The sequence below is a fragment of the Physella acuta genome, unplaced genomic scaffold, assembly GCF_028476545.2.
Source record: "Physella acuta isolate Inbredline_101_S28 unplaced genomic scaffold, ASM2847654v3 ptg000450l, whole genome shotgun sequence".
NCBI classification, from domain to species: domain Eukaryota; kingdom Metazoa; phylum Mollusca; class Gastropoda; family Physidae; genus Physella; species Physella acuta.
In genome coordinates, this window is record NW_026731969.1 from 385,785 (window position 1) to 398,825 (window position 13,041).

Sequence of the window (13,041 nt, forward strand, 5' to 3'; positions counted from 1 at the left end):
AACATTCATATGCATTAAGTATTATACCATCTACAAACTACGTTTATACACTAAGTTTACTACAATACTTTAGAAAATATTGATATGTATGTGGCACTACCCCTTTATGTTTCTACATACATTTACGTATAAATTTGTATAAAAAATTGAGTACGAGCTATCGCGATGAACAAACGTAGAAATGTGTAGTTTGGTTTGAGAAATCTAAATCTTTCATCCGCTTTTAAAAATTTCTTACTGGAACAAAGTTATAGAGGTTTGAATAGGTGTTAGTTTTCACACATTTTCGCGGTTTCCATGGCAACCAGTACTGCTGTGTTTTCTTTATGTTTGAGTTTGGGTTTGGGCTTGGGTTTGGGTTTGGGTTTGTTTTCGTTTGCTGTTTTTCTTTGCGGTTTGTGTTTTCGTTTGCTTTTTTATTTGCGTTTGTGTATTCTTTGTGTTTATAGCTGTGTTTGTGTTTGCTTTTGTGTTTTCGTTTGTGTTTGTATTTGTATTTGTGTTATGTTTGCGTTTTTTTTATTTGTTTTTTATTGTTTTGGTTTCGTTTGGTTGTGGTTGGGTTTGTGTTTGCGTTTAAATTTGTTTTCGTTTGCTTTGTTGTTTGCGTTAGTGTTTGTGTTTTCTTTGTGTTTGTGGTTGGGTTTGTCTTTGCGTTTGTTTTTGTGTTTTCGTTAGTGTTTGTTTTGTGTTAGTGTTATGTTTGCGTTTTTGTATGTTTTGGTTGGTTGTGGTTAGGTTGTGCAATGCCGGGTTTATGCTGATTACTAAAAACACAAGTTATTGTCCTTTACAGATACGTTTTTCAGAGATGCCAGTGCAGGGCCTGGCCGGGACGGCCAGTATAAATTACGATTTAAGTTGTTTTTTGTCTCTATTATCAATGACGTTATTGTTATAGTATATCGTTCTCGGCAATCAATTCTTAATTATTTTTTTATTAAAAAATCAATGACGCCTTTCTATTTTGTAAATAGACGTTAAATTTAGACATTACCACAATACTCTATATGGTAACCTTGATCTATACATAGTTACTGCACATTGATACCAAATATAATCGTAGTCATAACCCCAAATATTGTACATAAACTTAAACAAAATGCGCATTCAGAATTTCTTTGAGGCATCTCATCGGGAGGGAGAGAAAATATAATTTACATAGAAAATTTTAACAGTTTCCGCACCTCTCCACCCTCCAACCCCCCCTTGAAAATGTATTTCCCTTTTTGAGAGAAAAATCTGAAAGAAACACTCGCTGCATTTGTTCTTCATACAGACTAAAGGTGGACCGAATATCTGTAATCTAGACCCTTTTCCTACTTCTGACCGCTAAACCTCAACCATGCTAACAGTGTTTCTTTCGGACTTTTACGTAGAAAAAGCGGACAAATATGCCGGGGGAACATTTGATATTTTGCGGGGGTTGACTATATTCTTGGTGTGGGGGTCGGTTTGGGCGGATATTTGCAAAGGTATGTCTTTTCTATGTAAAGTGTATTTTCTATGTAAAGTTTTCATCATATAGCTTGTATACTTCCCCTCGATTGTTCCCTTAGAGAACTTATCTGCCTCACTTCAACATATTACAACGTCGTAATCCCTAACTTACTAATGTCTGTATATATATGTTACGGTCAAAGCCCGAAGTTGGCCAAAGCGCGGATTGGTCGGCCAATGCGCGCATTGGCCAATATTGCCTCCCATTGACCGGCCAAAGCACGAAACTTTACTTCATTTCGGCCTTTGGCCGGCCAATCCGCGGACTGGCCATGGTGGACCGGCCAAAGTCTGAAATGGCTTTGATTTCGGCCTTTGGCCGGCCAGTCCGAATTAGAAGATCATCTGGCTAGGGACAAAGTCCGAATTAGAAGATCATGAGCAGATTTTGGTTTTTTATACCGTAAGGATCATAAAAATTAAGTCTTTGTTGATTATTATTTAGAATTACATTGTTATTTTTACACTTGGAGCGATTTGTTGTGCATTAGATTGTGCAATTGCAGTAAATGTAGTCTTGGCCGCCGGTCAGTGATTGTGAAGATGCGATGGTTCGTAGTGATTTTCCTCAGTGCCAAAGGGTGAGAATGAGAGCAGTTTTTCGTGAAGAATTGAAAACTCACTTCTATCTTATAGTTGTTTAAATACATCATGGTCCGTTCCTAGCTTGTAGAAAGTGCCCTCGACGCTCATGCCAACTGCATTGACGCTTTGGGGATCACCGCGACCTCTGTCAACATCTGGAATATGAATGCTACCAGTATCTTTCACTTCAGCATGTTTAAATTTTGTTAGCATCTTAGCACCTTGAGTTTGCAAGGTAGTATGAGCTGCTGACCTGTTGTACATGGTTTCTTGTTTATTGTGACATATTCTGCGAGCACTGTTCCCTTCATACCCTTTGTCTGCTTCATTGGCTATTCCGCATGTTGCATGGACATCGTTGCCACAGGATCCACAAGAATGGGCCGAACTTCAATATTTCTCACAAACTACAAATAATCTGTTGGCCTTATTATTGTCACGCAGCTGGGCTGGACGTTCCGCCACGGCAGCAGATGTGTTAGCTGAGGGGGAATGTCATTGCATTTATGGCAACCTCCATTTCTTGTTCAATGTTCTCAAGATCTTTCTCAGTAGCTAACGTATCGAGAGCCGCTCTTGGTAGATTTGAAGTGCTAAGTCCCACTTTTGCTTTGCATCCAAACAAGGCTTCGTTTGTTGGATTCCTTGATGAAAATTGCGGTTTTTCATAAGACTCTCAGCCCAATGAGCTGATTCATATGTCTACATCCATGTCATCATCATGTTTTGAACATCTTGGTTGGCAAGTTCTACTGAGCATTGGCTTTGGCTATGCCTTGGTTTTCGGTGAAATAGTTTAAGTTAAGGCCACATGTTCTTTAGTTAAGAAATAACTTGATTCACAAATTCTTTTCCATTAGGATTAGGATTATTTATTTTGGCAGCCATCTGCTATGTCTGTCTCATGGTCTGACGGCCCTTTTGATCCATGTCGCCTTGCATATAGAATGCTATACAAACAAGAGCTAAACAATACGTTACTCACAATGAAACCGCACCCAAAATAATGAAAACGCGATCACAACTTAGTCTAGATAGAACATTGGCCAGGACATCCCGGCCAGTGCGCGCATTGGCCGGCCAATGTACAAAATACGATCTTAGTATTAAGTTCTTGGCCGGCCAATCCGCGCTTTGGCCGCACTTCGGGCTTTGACCGTAATATATATATATATATATATATATATATATATATATATATATATATATATATATATATATATATATATATATATATATATATATATATACGCTTTAAACATCTACAACTTAAATACCCTTCTCGCGTTGCTCCAATTTCCCTCTGTTGAGGGGGAGGCTCTAGACGTTCTTCGGAGAGGGGGATGGAAGCTTCGCCGTCTCCAAAGAAATGGTGAAAGAAACTCTGCATGCACACCACTTTTAAGAAACGACAAATTAACTAGGCGGTTAATGTTAATGTCTTTATTATCAAGTATTGGTGACGTCCTTATTATTATGTATTGTTTTCGGCATTGGAATTCTAATTATATGTTTACTCTTGAATCAATAACGTCATTTTATTTGTCTAGGGCGTTCTTTTCAGACAGACTGACAGAATATTGACATTATTATAATGATTTTTATTAGTATTAGTATTATTTGTGAGTATGTTTATCCTAATATATAAAAGCCCATCTTAGTACTAAAATTATATACTAAATTTGATTTAAAGACGGACATAAAAATAAAAGCATATTCGAATGTAGAACCACACCTTTAATTAAGCAGCCTGAAAAATGTCTATTATAACAGCTGAAGATATTAAAGACTACATAGGTTCAATCTCTGCATTGTCGTCTTGCTCACAATTGATGACTTGGTTAAATGGATTAACGCTGTTGGCAAAAACCTACGATTCGGCAAAACAAAAGGTACTTTTTTTAAATATATAAATTGCTAAAATCTCCAATGAAAAATTCAAATAATATTTATTTGTTTACTTAAACATGGCAACAGGCAATATTTTAAAAATTATTTTCTAACGCATTTTAACTTTTTAACTTTCACAAACTATTTTCAGATTGTCGATCATTTTTCGTTTTTTAAAGACATGCTGAATTCCGAGATCACTGCATTTCATAAACCAATAATGGACTGTTTAAAAGTTCTATCAACCAGTAAAGTAACAAATACTCATATAGTACGTGATTCAGAACTTGTGGAAGCACTTGACGATCTGAGAACAAGCAATAGTTACAACATATATGCAAGTGACGCCAAGGAAGTTTTATGGAACTCCAGTAGAGAAAGCGGACAAATCCCTATATTGCCAAGTACTGTTACATAAAACAAAAAACCTGTTTAATTATAACTAAAAAGTGTTATAATTTGATAATATATAATAATGAAAGATCAGATTATTTATATAACTTAATAATAACAAATACATTTTAGGTAAAACTAATGTGGTAAAATTATGCATGTACTGTGTTAATATAACTTCGAAAAACTCAGCTAAGCCTATATTATTATTCTTACGGACACATAATGTCCCAAATTATAATATCACCCTATATTTAATAACCACAGAAATTGAATAATTATGGCAACATTGACCTTGGTTAAGGCCTGCTATTAATCGAACTAACGATGCATATTATATATATGGTACAGTCAAAGTCCATTGACTGGCCAAAGTCCAAAACTTTACTTTATTTCGGCCTTTGGTCGGTCATTCCGCGGACTGGCCATGGTGGACCGGCCAGTCTTAATTAGAAGATCATCTGGCTAGGGACAAAGTCCGAATTAGAAGATCATGTGCAAATTTTGTTTTTTTTTATACCGTAAGGTTCATAAAAATCAAGTCTTTGTTGATTATTATTTGGAATTACATTGTTATTTTTACATTTGCAGCCATTTGTTGTGCACTAGGTTGTGCAACTGCAGTAAATGTAGTCTTGGCCGCAGGTCAGTGAAGATGCAATGGTTCGGTTAAGACTCTTAGAATTGAAAACTCACTTCTAGCTTATAGTTTTTTAAATACACCATGTTCCGTTCCTAGCTTATAGAAAGCGCCCTCGACGCTCATGCCATCTGCAATGACGATTCGGGGATCACCGCGACCTCTGTCAATATCTGGAATACGAATGCGACCAGTATCTTTCACTTCAGCTTGTTTAAATTTCGTTAGCATCTTAGCACCTTGAGTTTGCAAGGTAGTATGAGCTGCTGACCTGTTGTACATGGTTTCTTTTTATTGTGACGTATTCTGCGAGTACCGTTCTCTCCGTGCCCTTCGTCTGCTTAGTTGGGTATTCCGCATATTGCATGGACATCGTTTCCACAGGATGCACAAGAATGGGCTGCACTACAATATTTTTCACAAACTATACAGAATCTGTTGGCCTTATTATTGTCACGCAACTGGTCTGGACGTTCGGCCACGGCAGCATATGTGTTCGCTGAGGACGTCGTTGCATTTATGGCAACCTCCATTTCTTGTTCAATGTTCTCAAGATCTTCCTCAGTAACTATTTTATCGAGAGCCTCTCTTGGTAGATTTGAAATGCTAAGTTCCACTTTTGTTTTTGATCTTAGTTGGCACGTTCTACTGAGCATTGGCTTTGGCTATATCTTGGTTTTCTATGAACTAGTTTAAGTTCAGGCCACATGTTCTTTAGTTCAGAAATAACATGATTCACAAAATCTTTTCCATTAGGATTTCGATTATTTATTTTGGCAGCAATCTGGTATGTCTGTCTCTAGATCTGACGGTTCTTTTGGTCCATGTCGCCAAGAGCCAAACAATACTTTACTGACAATGAAACCGCACCCAGAATAATGAAAACGCGATCACAACTTAGTCTAGATATAACATTGGCCAGGACATCCCGACCAGTGCGCGCATTGGCCGGCCAATGTACAAAATACGCTGTCAAGTTTAAGCGCTTCGGACTTTGGCCAGTACATCCATGTATAGGCTATATATAGGAATGTATAGACATTCATAGGTAAACAATTGATTTATAAAAAGCCAAACTCATTCTTTTTTTTCTTGTTAAAATAGATTAGTCTAAATATTAATTTTTTTAATAACATTCTATTTGCAATAAGGGTTTTAATCACACTTTTGATATAATTATTATAGAGGAACTTTTCTCTGTTGACTTTCCTGCCAACTTTGAAATCACCTCTAAACTCGGCCAAGGTTCTTTCGGAACAGTATTTCTTGTACAGGATAAAGAACATCCTGATCTAAAGAAGTTTGTCGCTAAACAAATTAAAATTGACAACATCAAACAAACAACTATGGTAAAATTTTACTCTTGATAAGACTATTATACATTTTTCCAGTATATTTTTAGCCTTGTACATTTTTAATGTCTTGTTTAATTTCTATTTTGATAACATTTTTTAAAATCAGGAAATTATCCCAACTGAAGCAAACATTTTATTAAAAGCAAAACATGAAAGGATTGTAGAGTTTCATGGATTTCAAATAAAAAATAAATCTGTCTTTCTATTTATGCAGTTTATTCAAATGGTAAGGCTTATATTTGTAATCTTCTGTTTTAAATATGACATGTATCTAATACCTTTGGAAAAAATTAACACTTTAGACTTAGTGTCGCCGTCATGTATCAAGATTAAGTTTTCAACACGAGACTAGAAAAAACGGACACTAACAGATCAAGCGATTAAGGTTTATTTTAAAACTTAGTTGTTTTTTTTTTACAATTGAAGAATACTCTACATAGTAAACCTTACTGATTCGATCGAGACAGATTTGAATTAAAAACGCAATACAGACAATGAGCAAATCAACGTTAGTGATAGGAGCAATCACAGTAGTTTTTATATTCCCATTTGTGCCCATGACACCTGGGAGTGATCAAGAAGAGTTTATCTTTTTCAATGACTTTGCCTTATTAGAGATAGTGTGGTCAGCACTCCGTCTAGGCGACTTTGTTTCCGCAATATGAATCTCTAACCTGACAGCGCAGGGAAGTCTTAAAATCTCGAGCTCGATATGTAAACTTGAGACTTCCGGGTTAGCAGTCGTAAGCTTTACCAGACTCTTTCTATACTTTTTCGAAATCTGAATCACTTTCAATTATCTCTTTAAAAATCTTTCTTTGTATCTCTGTTTTCCTCTAGCACTATCGCGCGCTTATTTATACTATTACCTTTCGTTTACGTAGAATGAGAACGTAAACCGTATTGGGTCTAACATTAGTCTTAAAAAGTTGGGAGTAGATTCAATTTGTAATCGTAACACACTCAAGCATTAAAACAAGAAGGGAGCCTAGCTTTTTTGAATGGGCAAGAACACAATAATATACTTTACATGTGGGACAATATGTACCAGATAAATGTTTAGCTTGTAACATAGTGTCACAGATGTAAGTATATTTAATTTAATTAAATACTGTATTAAACTTGGGTGTAATGTTATACTCAATCAAAAGGGATCTCTTGCAAGTTACATACATGAGAAAGGCGGTCTAAATGAACAGAAGACAAGCCTTTTCACAAAGCAAGTACTTGAAGGTCTAAATTACTTGCATCAAGAAAACATCTTACATCTCGATATTAAAGGTAACGATTTAATTACCAATGTGGTTTCTAAAAAAGGAATAACCTTTTTTAATTGCGAAAAATATTCATTTTTGAAAGAGTATGATCAAAATCTCTGTTTAGTAATCAATGAAAAAACAAACGTTCGATTTATGAAAACTGTTCATATCTTTGTAAGCTTCCTATACATTACTAGCCATCGGTACCCTTTACACGTGAATTATAAACGTTATACTTGTTTAAGAAAATTATTTTATAAAGAAAGTAAAAATAGGCATATTGGAGTGGAATGATAAAGAAAATGTTAGTAATTTATTTGAGAGACTGGATGTTAATGCTAAGACCATTTTAATTCTTGATGACTATTGTTGTAAAAAAAACTACAATCAGTGTTTCTTCAAGACTTTTTCTCCGGTGGTAGGGGGGGGCACTTGATATTTTCAGGGGGGGGGGGGCGGTAGACTTTCTTAGGGTGGGTGGGGGGGGAGCTACCCCCCCCCCCCCCGAAGATATGCCTGGAAGAAACTGAGTACCATTGGTCCGGTTTGTCCTTTATTTTGAATTATAACAACACAACATTAATATACGTGACTTTGTTTATACTTTTTATAAACATATGTTATATTTTCTTTAACTAGGTAACAACATTTTACTAGAGAGTGAATTCAGTGTAAAAATAGCTGACTTTGGCCTCTCGAAAATTGTTGAGAAAAATAATGATCCTTTGGTTGTTGAGGAAGGTACAGTTCGATACATTGCACCAGAAGTGATCGCTGGTACTTCGGATACAGAGTACTATTCACGGGCTGACATATGGTATGTGACGATAGTTAATTTGCTTTAACTCTCTAGGATAGGCGACATTTTAAAATGGAATCACAGCAATAATGCTGTCTGCATAGTATATTATTCTAGAGTAGAACTCTACCGAGTAAGGTTACATTTTGCAGTTGTATACCTTTGAATAAAAAACAACTTAAAAATAACTTGTCTCGTAAATCTTACTTGTTTTACTCCGATGGTATTGAGTGCATTATACATGTACTCTAGTTCATTTTATTATAACTATTACATATTAATTTAAACAGACAGAATAAGTGGAACCAATTTTAGTATATTTTTTAGATTGTTATTTCATTCTGTAAACCACAAACATGCAGAGGCGTAGCGACCCTTCCCGGCGCCCGGGGACAAACCCCCCTCGAACTAAGGTCGGCGCCCGGGGACATATGTCCCCCGCCCCCCCCCCCCCCCCCCCTCGCTACGCCTCTGCAAACATGAGGTTTGAAACACGTGAGGGCTTGGACAACTTTCGGGGTTAAACCGCGATGATTTAGTTAGCTACGTCACAATTGGCTTACAACGGTGACATTTTTCAGCGAATACATTAACGCTTTCGTACATTTAAATCTATTACAGGAGTGTGGGCTGTACAGTTGTTGAGATGATAACCAAGAAACCACCCAACGCTTCTATTCCAAGCCCGAAAGCTGTGCTCAATGTCTTTAACAACGAGGATCTTGTATTCACACTCCCCGAGCATTCGTCTAAAGAACTGAAAGATTTTTTAGACAAAACCTTCACCCAGGAACCCAGAAAGAGACCTTCAGCTGAACAACTGCTACAGACGGATCGTTTTCTGCTGGGGAACTTCTAAATTGTCACCCCCACCAGAAATGTGGTTTTCAACATATAAAAAATTGGTGAAATCTAATTCAACAGAATTATTGTAATATATTTACTTCAAGATATGTATCATGTAATTATTATAAATTTCTAGAAATGTATGACATTTTCAAGTTAACCCTTACGAAATACTGTTTTATTATCATCATTATTCACGTGGAGTTTTTGAGTCTAGAGACGCATCCATCGTATTCGATTTTGGACAATTTGTCCATGTCAGGTTCAAAACATTCCGGCTTCTAGTGCATTGCTGACAACCGATAATTTCCGTGTTTCTTTCAGCCTTCCAATTTATCGCTTTCTTGAATATTTCTATCTGCCGGCATGTAGTTTTGCGTCTCGAATTTAAAGACGTTTACGTTTTGTGTAGTGTTTACTCTTATTTAATATGTCCTTACTTTTAAAGTTGAAACTATATCAATTACATGAAAAAATGATAAGTAAGTAAGCTGACTACTGTTTTACTAAACTGTTACATTACACATAATAAATGGCAGCCTATGTTTTCCTGTGTTATGATAATCACATATGGATTTCATATACAAGAGCTGGAAAGACAAATGACCGTTTCACCGTGTCCTTTATTTCATATAGTAAATAAATATTTCGTAAAGTATTATTTTCTTTGCAATTTATCAATAGTTCGATAAATCATCGCCATTTATGTATAATAAATTACTTTTTTTCCTTAAATGTGTTTAAATTCTAATTTTTTTTTTATTACAACAACTTTTAATTTTTTGAAATCGACGGAACTAATATAAATTTAATACATTGTGTTGACTGTATTAGATCATTTGTATTGCATGTTTTATTTAATCAAATCACATTTTAAATCCACACATACATAATTTTATAGTTTAAATTAAAAACGACAATAGTTGCTTTTAGTTTGTGTGCTTTCTTAAGAATGTTTTTTTTTATATTATAATATTATGTAGACGAACATATTTTTTTAAAAATCCACTGTCATTTAAATTTAAAATTTGTTTCACTTTTTTTCTTTATCTAAGGTTAAAACCGTTAATTTGATCTAAATTTAGATCTGTAGTTGAATTTCTTTTTTAATTGAAAGAGGAAAACGAAATCGATCGTTACATCCCTAAGATACAGAGGCGTAGCGAGCGAGGGGGGCGGGGGTGCGAAACGGTCTGGGTGACACCATTTAGGGGGGTGACACCAAGGCAAAAGATAGCAAAATATATAGAGAAAAACTTGAGAGAGGGGGGGGGTGCAAATCGAAAGTTTGTGGGGGGGGTGCAAATTTGAAAGTTTGTCCCCGGGAAGGGTCACTATGTCTGTGGAGGGTGACAGCATTAAATGCCGCACCGGGTGACACCCGACCTCGCTACGCCACTGCTAAGATATACGTAGAAGAAACTGTAATTGACACGAAACAAGTTTTTCCGAAAAATAAGATGGATTTTTGGATTTTGGATTTGCAGAATTATTCTTAACAAATTTTTAAAAAAATTGTCAAAACCATTTTGGGTGTGTACGTATAGTTCAAACCAAAAAGTAAAGAAGTTCGATGTTGGAGGTTTAGTTCAATTGTCTTCAGCTTTCAGCGAGACTAGATTGTCTGCAAGTTTTAGTTTTATAAAATAGCAACAAAAAAAAAACTTGATTAAAAATATTGTTTTAAGAATGACGTTACGTGGGTGTTTACAAAAACGCACCCGCACATTTTGTAGCTGGTAAATAATATGTGATTTAAACAATTACCTTAAACTTTTGAAATAATTAAAAATGAAAATAAACCAAACACATTTTCGTCGAGTTTTTTCTTTCTTTTTTATTGAAATATGGGAGGTAATGGGTTTCGGGTAAACATAAAAAGGAGTCGCTACCAGAGAGTTTGGGAACCTGTGTACTAATCGAACGACACTCAACTGTAGGTGCTGACAGAGTCTGTTAGTTTTTCCTTCTTGTGCGGCTTGCAGAACAACATCTCGAGAAATGTTTCCTTGTACCTCGCGTTCATCATGTAGTAGAGGAAAATGTTCACGCCACAGTTGAACCCACCCAGGACGAAATTAAACGACCAAATAAAGAAAAATAAATTCTGGTAATACCCGGTGATTGACATTCCTTCAACGAGAACACAAACAAACGAAAACACGATACTGGGGGTGGTACAGACAATAAGAATTATAGCTATGATTATAGCTAGTTTTATCGCTTTTCTCTCTCGACGTGACCTAATGTATGACGTGTCACTTACGATCCGACTCCGCTTGCGCTCCCTCTGATGAAGGTGCCAGATAATTAAAGACGTGAAGTAGATCACCAGCACTAACGCTATCAGACCTAACACGGCGTTGATAAGGAACGAGTAAGTGTCAACATTGCCATTGCTCATGAGGTAAATCCCGATTTTCGTGACGTTGCTACGGGGATAGAATTTCCAGCCGTAGTAAGAGGTGGAGTAGCTGGGCAATATCATGATTATAGAGACGAAAAAGATGAAGCTAATGACGATTTTGGTCTTCCTTGGCGTGATGATCTGCTTCGCTTTGTGAGGATACGCTATGTTGATGTATCTCTCCGCAGTGATGAAGGCCATGATGAGACACGCAATCCTGGTGAAGCAGACGTTAGGCCAGCCCGTAATGAGGTACTGGACCTCCCTGGTGTTGACTGGTAAATCCGAGAACTCCACCCACGGGTTCAACCAAATAGAGTATTCAAACAACGTGATCAGAGTCAAGAGGTCGGCTAATGACAGGGCGAACATACTGAAATTGGTTGTAGATTTGAGTCCCAGCTTGTAGAACACCACCATGTTGATGATATTGGATGCGATCCCAAACACAGACAGGATCCCTCCTAGGATGACGTAATTTATTAACTCAGTCGCCAGTTGCACATCCTTGTTTATTATAGTATCTCTTGGGTCGTTTATACGCACCATTTCTTACACGATTGTTTCTATATTATGATTTCCCAGAACTTTCTGGAGTTTCCTGTCTAAAAATACAAAACAACAATGAGAATTCGTATTATAAATTATTTATAATTGAAGAATAGTTTTCTCCGAATAAATAACAAAAAAAATGACAATAAACACCTTGTAAAAACTCTATAATTTAGTTAGGCCAACAGACGAGTTCAATCTTAATTAAGATTTTAATTAAACGCGTACATGTTTTAAGTTTTTACTATTAAAATGTTTATCGTAATGAAAAAAAAATTAAAATATAAGTTTATACTGCTAAAGGTTATAATTTCCTTAAATATTTTTATACTTGTCCAAATTACGACTTTATTGTCAAATTATATTATAATCAAATCAGTCACAAACACAATTTGCATTAAACTAAGTTTTGTCATAGTAATCATTATACTTGTTTTGGGTCCTAAAGGACTATAGCGCCTTTAACATTTAGCCTTTGTGAAAACTCCCGATGTGCAACTGATACTATTTTTAGTTTTCTCAGATCTGTCCGATTTTTCACACACCTCCCATAGTTTTCAGTCCCGCATCATCCAGTTTTCTGTCAACACACCTACCATAGTTTAATGTCCACACACCTCCCATAGTTTCCTGTCCACACACCTCCTATAGTTTCCTGTCCACACACCTCCCATAGTTTCCTGTCCGCACACCTCCCATAGTTTCCTGTCCACACACCTCCCATAGTTTTCTGTCCACACACCTCCCATAGAGTTTTGTCCACACATCTCCATGGTTTCCTTTAAACACACCTCCCATAGTTTTCTGTCCACACA

The 13,041-nt window shown here is 36.2% G+C and overlaps 2 protein-coding genes across 2 annotated transcripts; one reads left to right on the forward strand and one right to left on the reverse strand.

Annotated features, from left to right (window-relative positions):
• Positions 1–3,842: 3,842 nt before the first annotated feature.
• Positions 3,843–10,258, forward strand: LOC131943257 (mitogen-activated protein kinase kinase kinase 2-like). Its single transcript, XM_059303274.1, has 7 exons — positions 3,843–3,977; positions 4,127–4,379; positions 4,960–5,013; positions 6,194–6,357; positions 7,515–7,644; positions 8,262–8,439; positions 9,043–10,258. Exons 1-7 carry the CDS (start codon positions 3,843–3,845, stop codon positions 9,278–9,280), a joined length of 1,152 nt encoding a protein of 383 aa, XP_059159257.1. The 3' UTR covers positions 9,281–10,258.
• A 939-nt stretch (positions 10,259–11,197) lies between these two features.
• Positions 11,198–12,256, reverse strand: LOC131943258 (neuropeptides capa receptor-like). Its single transcript, XM_059303276.1, has one exon. It carries the CDS (start codon positions 12,221–12,223, stop codon positions 11,198–11,200), a length of 1,026 nt encoding a protein of 341 aa, XP_059159259.1. The 5' UTR covers positions 12,224–12,256.
• Between the last annotated feature and the right edge of the window lie 785 nt (positions 12,257–13,041).

Bases quoted from the DNA above. Each gene is read 5' to 3' on its own strand.
- LOC131943257 (XM_059303274.1), top strand. From the start codon at position 3,843: ATGTCTATTATAACAGCTGAAGATATTAAAGACTACATAGGTTCAATC. The intron at 5,014-6,193 runs GTCAGTGAAGAT...TAATTATTATAG, and splicing joins AAATGTAGTCTTGGCCGCAG to AGGAACTTTTCTCTGTTGAC. The intron at 8,440-9,042 runs GTATGTGACGAT...AATCTATTACAG, and splicing joins TATTCACGGGCTGACATATG to GAGTGTGGGCTGTACAGTTG.
- LOC131943258 (XM_059303276.1), bottom strand. From the start codon at position 12,223: ATGGTGCGTATAAACGACCCAAGAGATACTATAATAAACAAGGATGTG.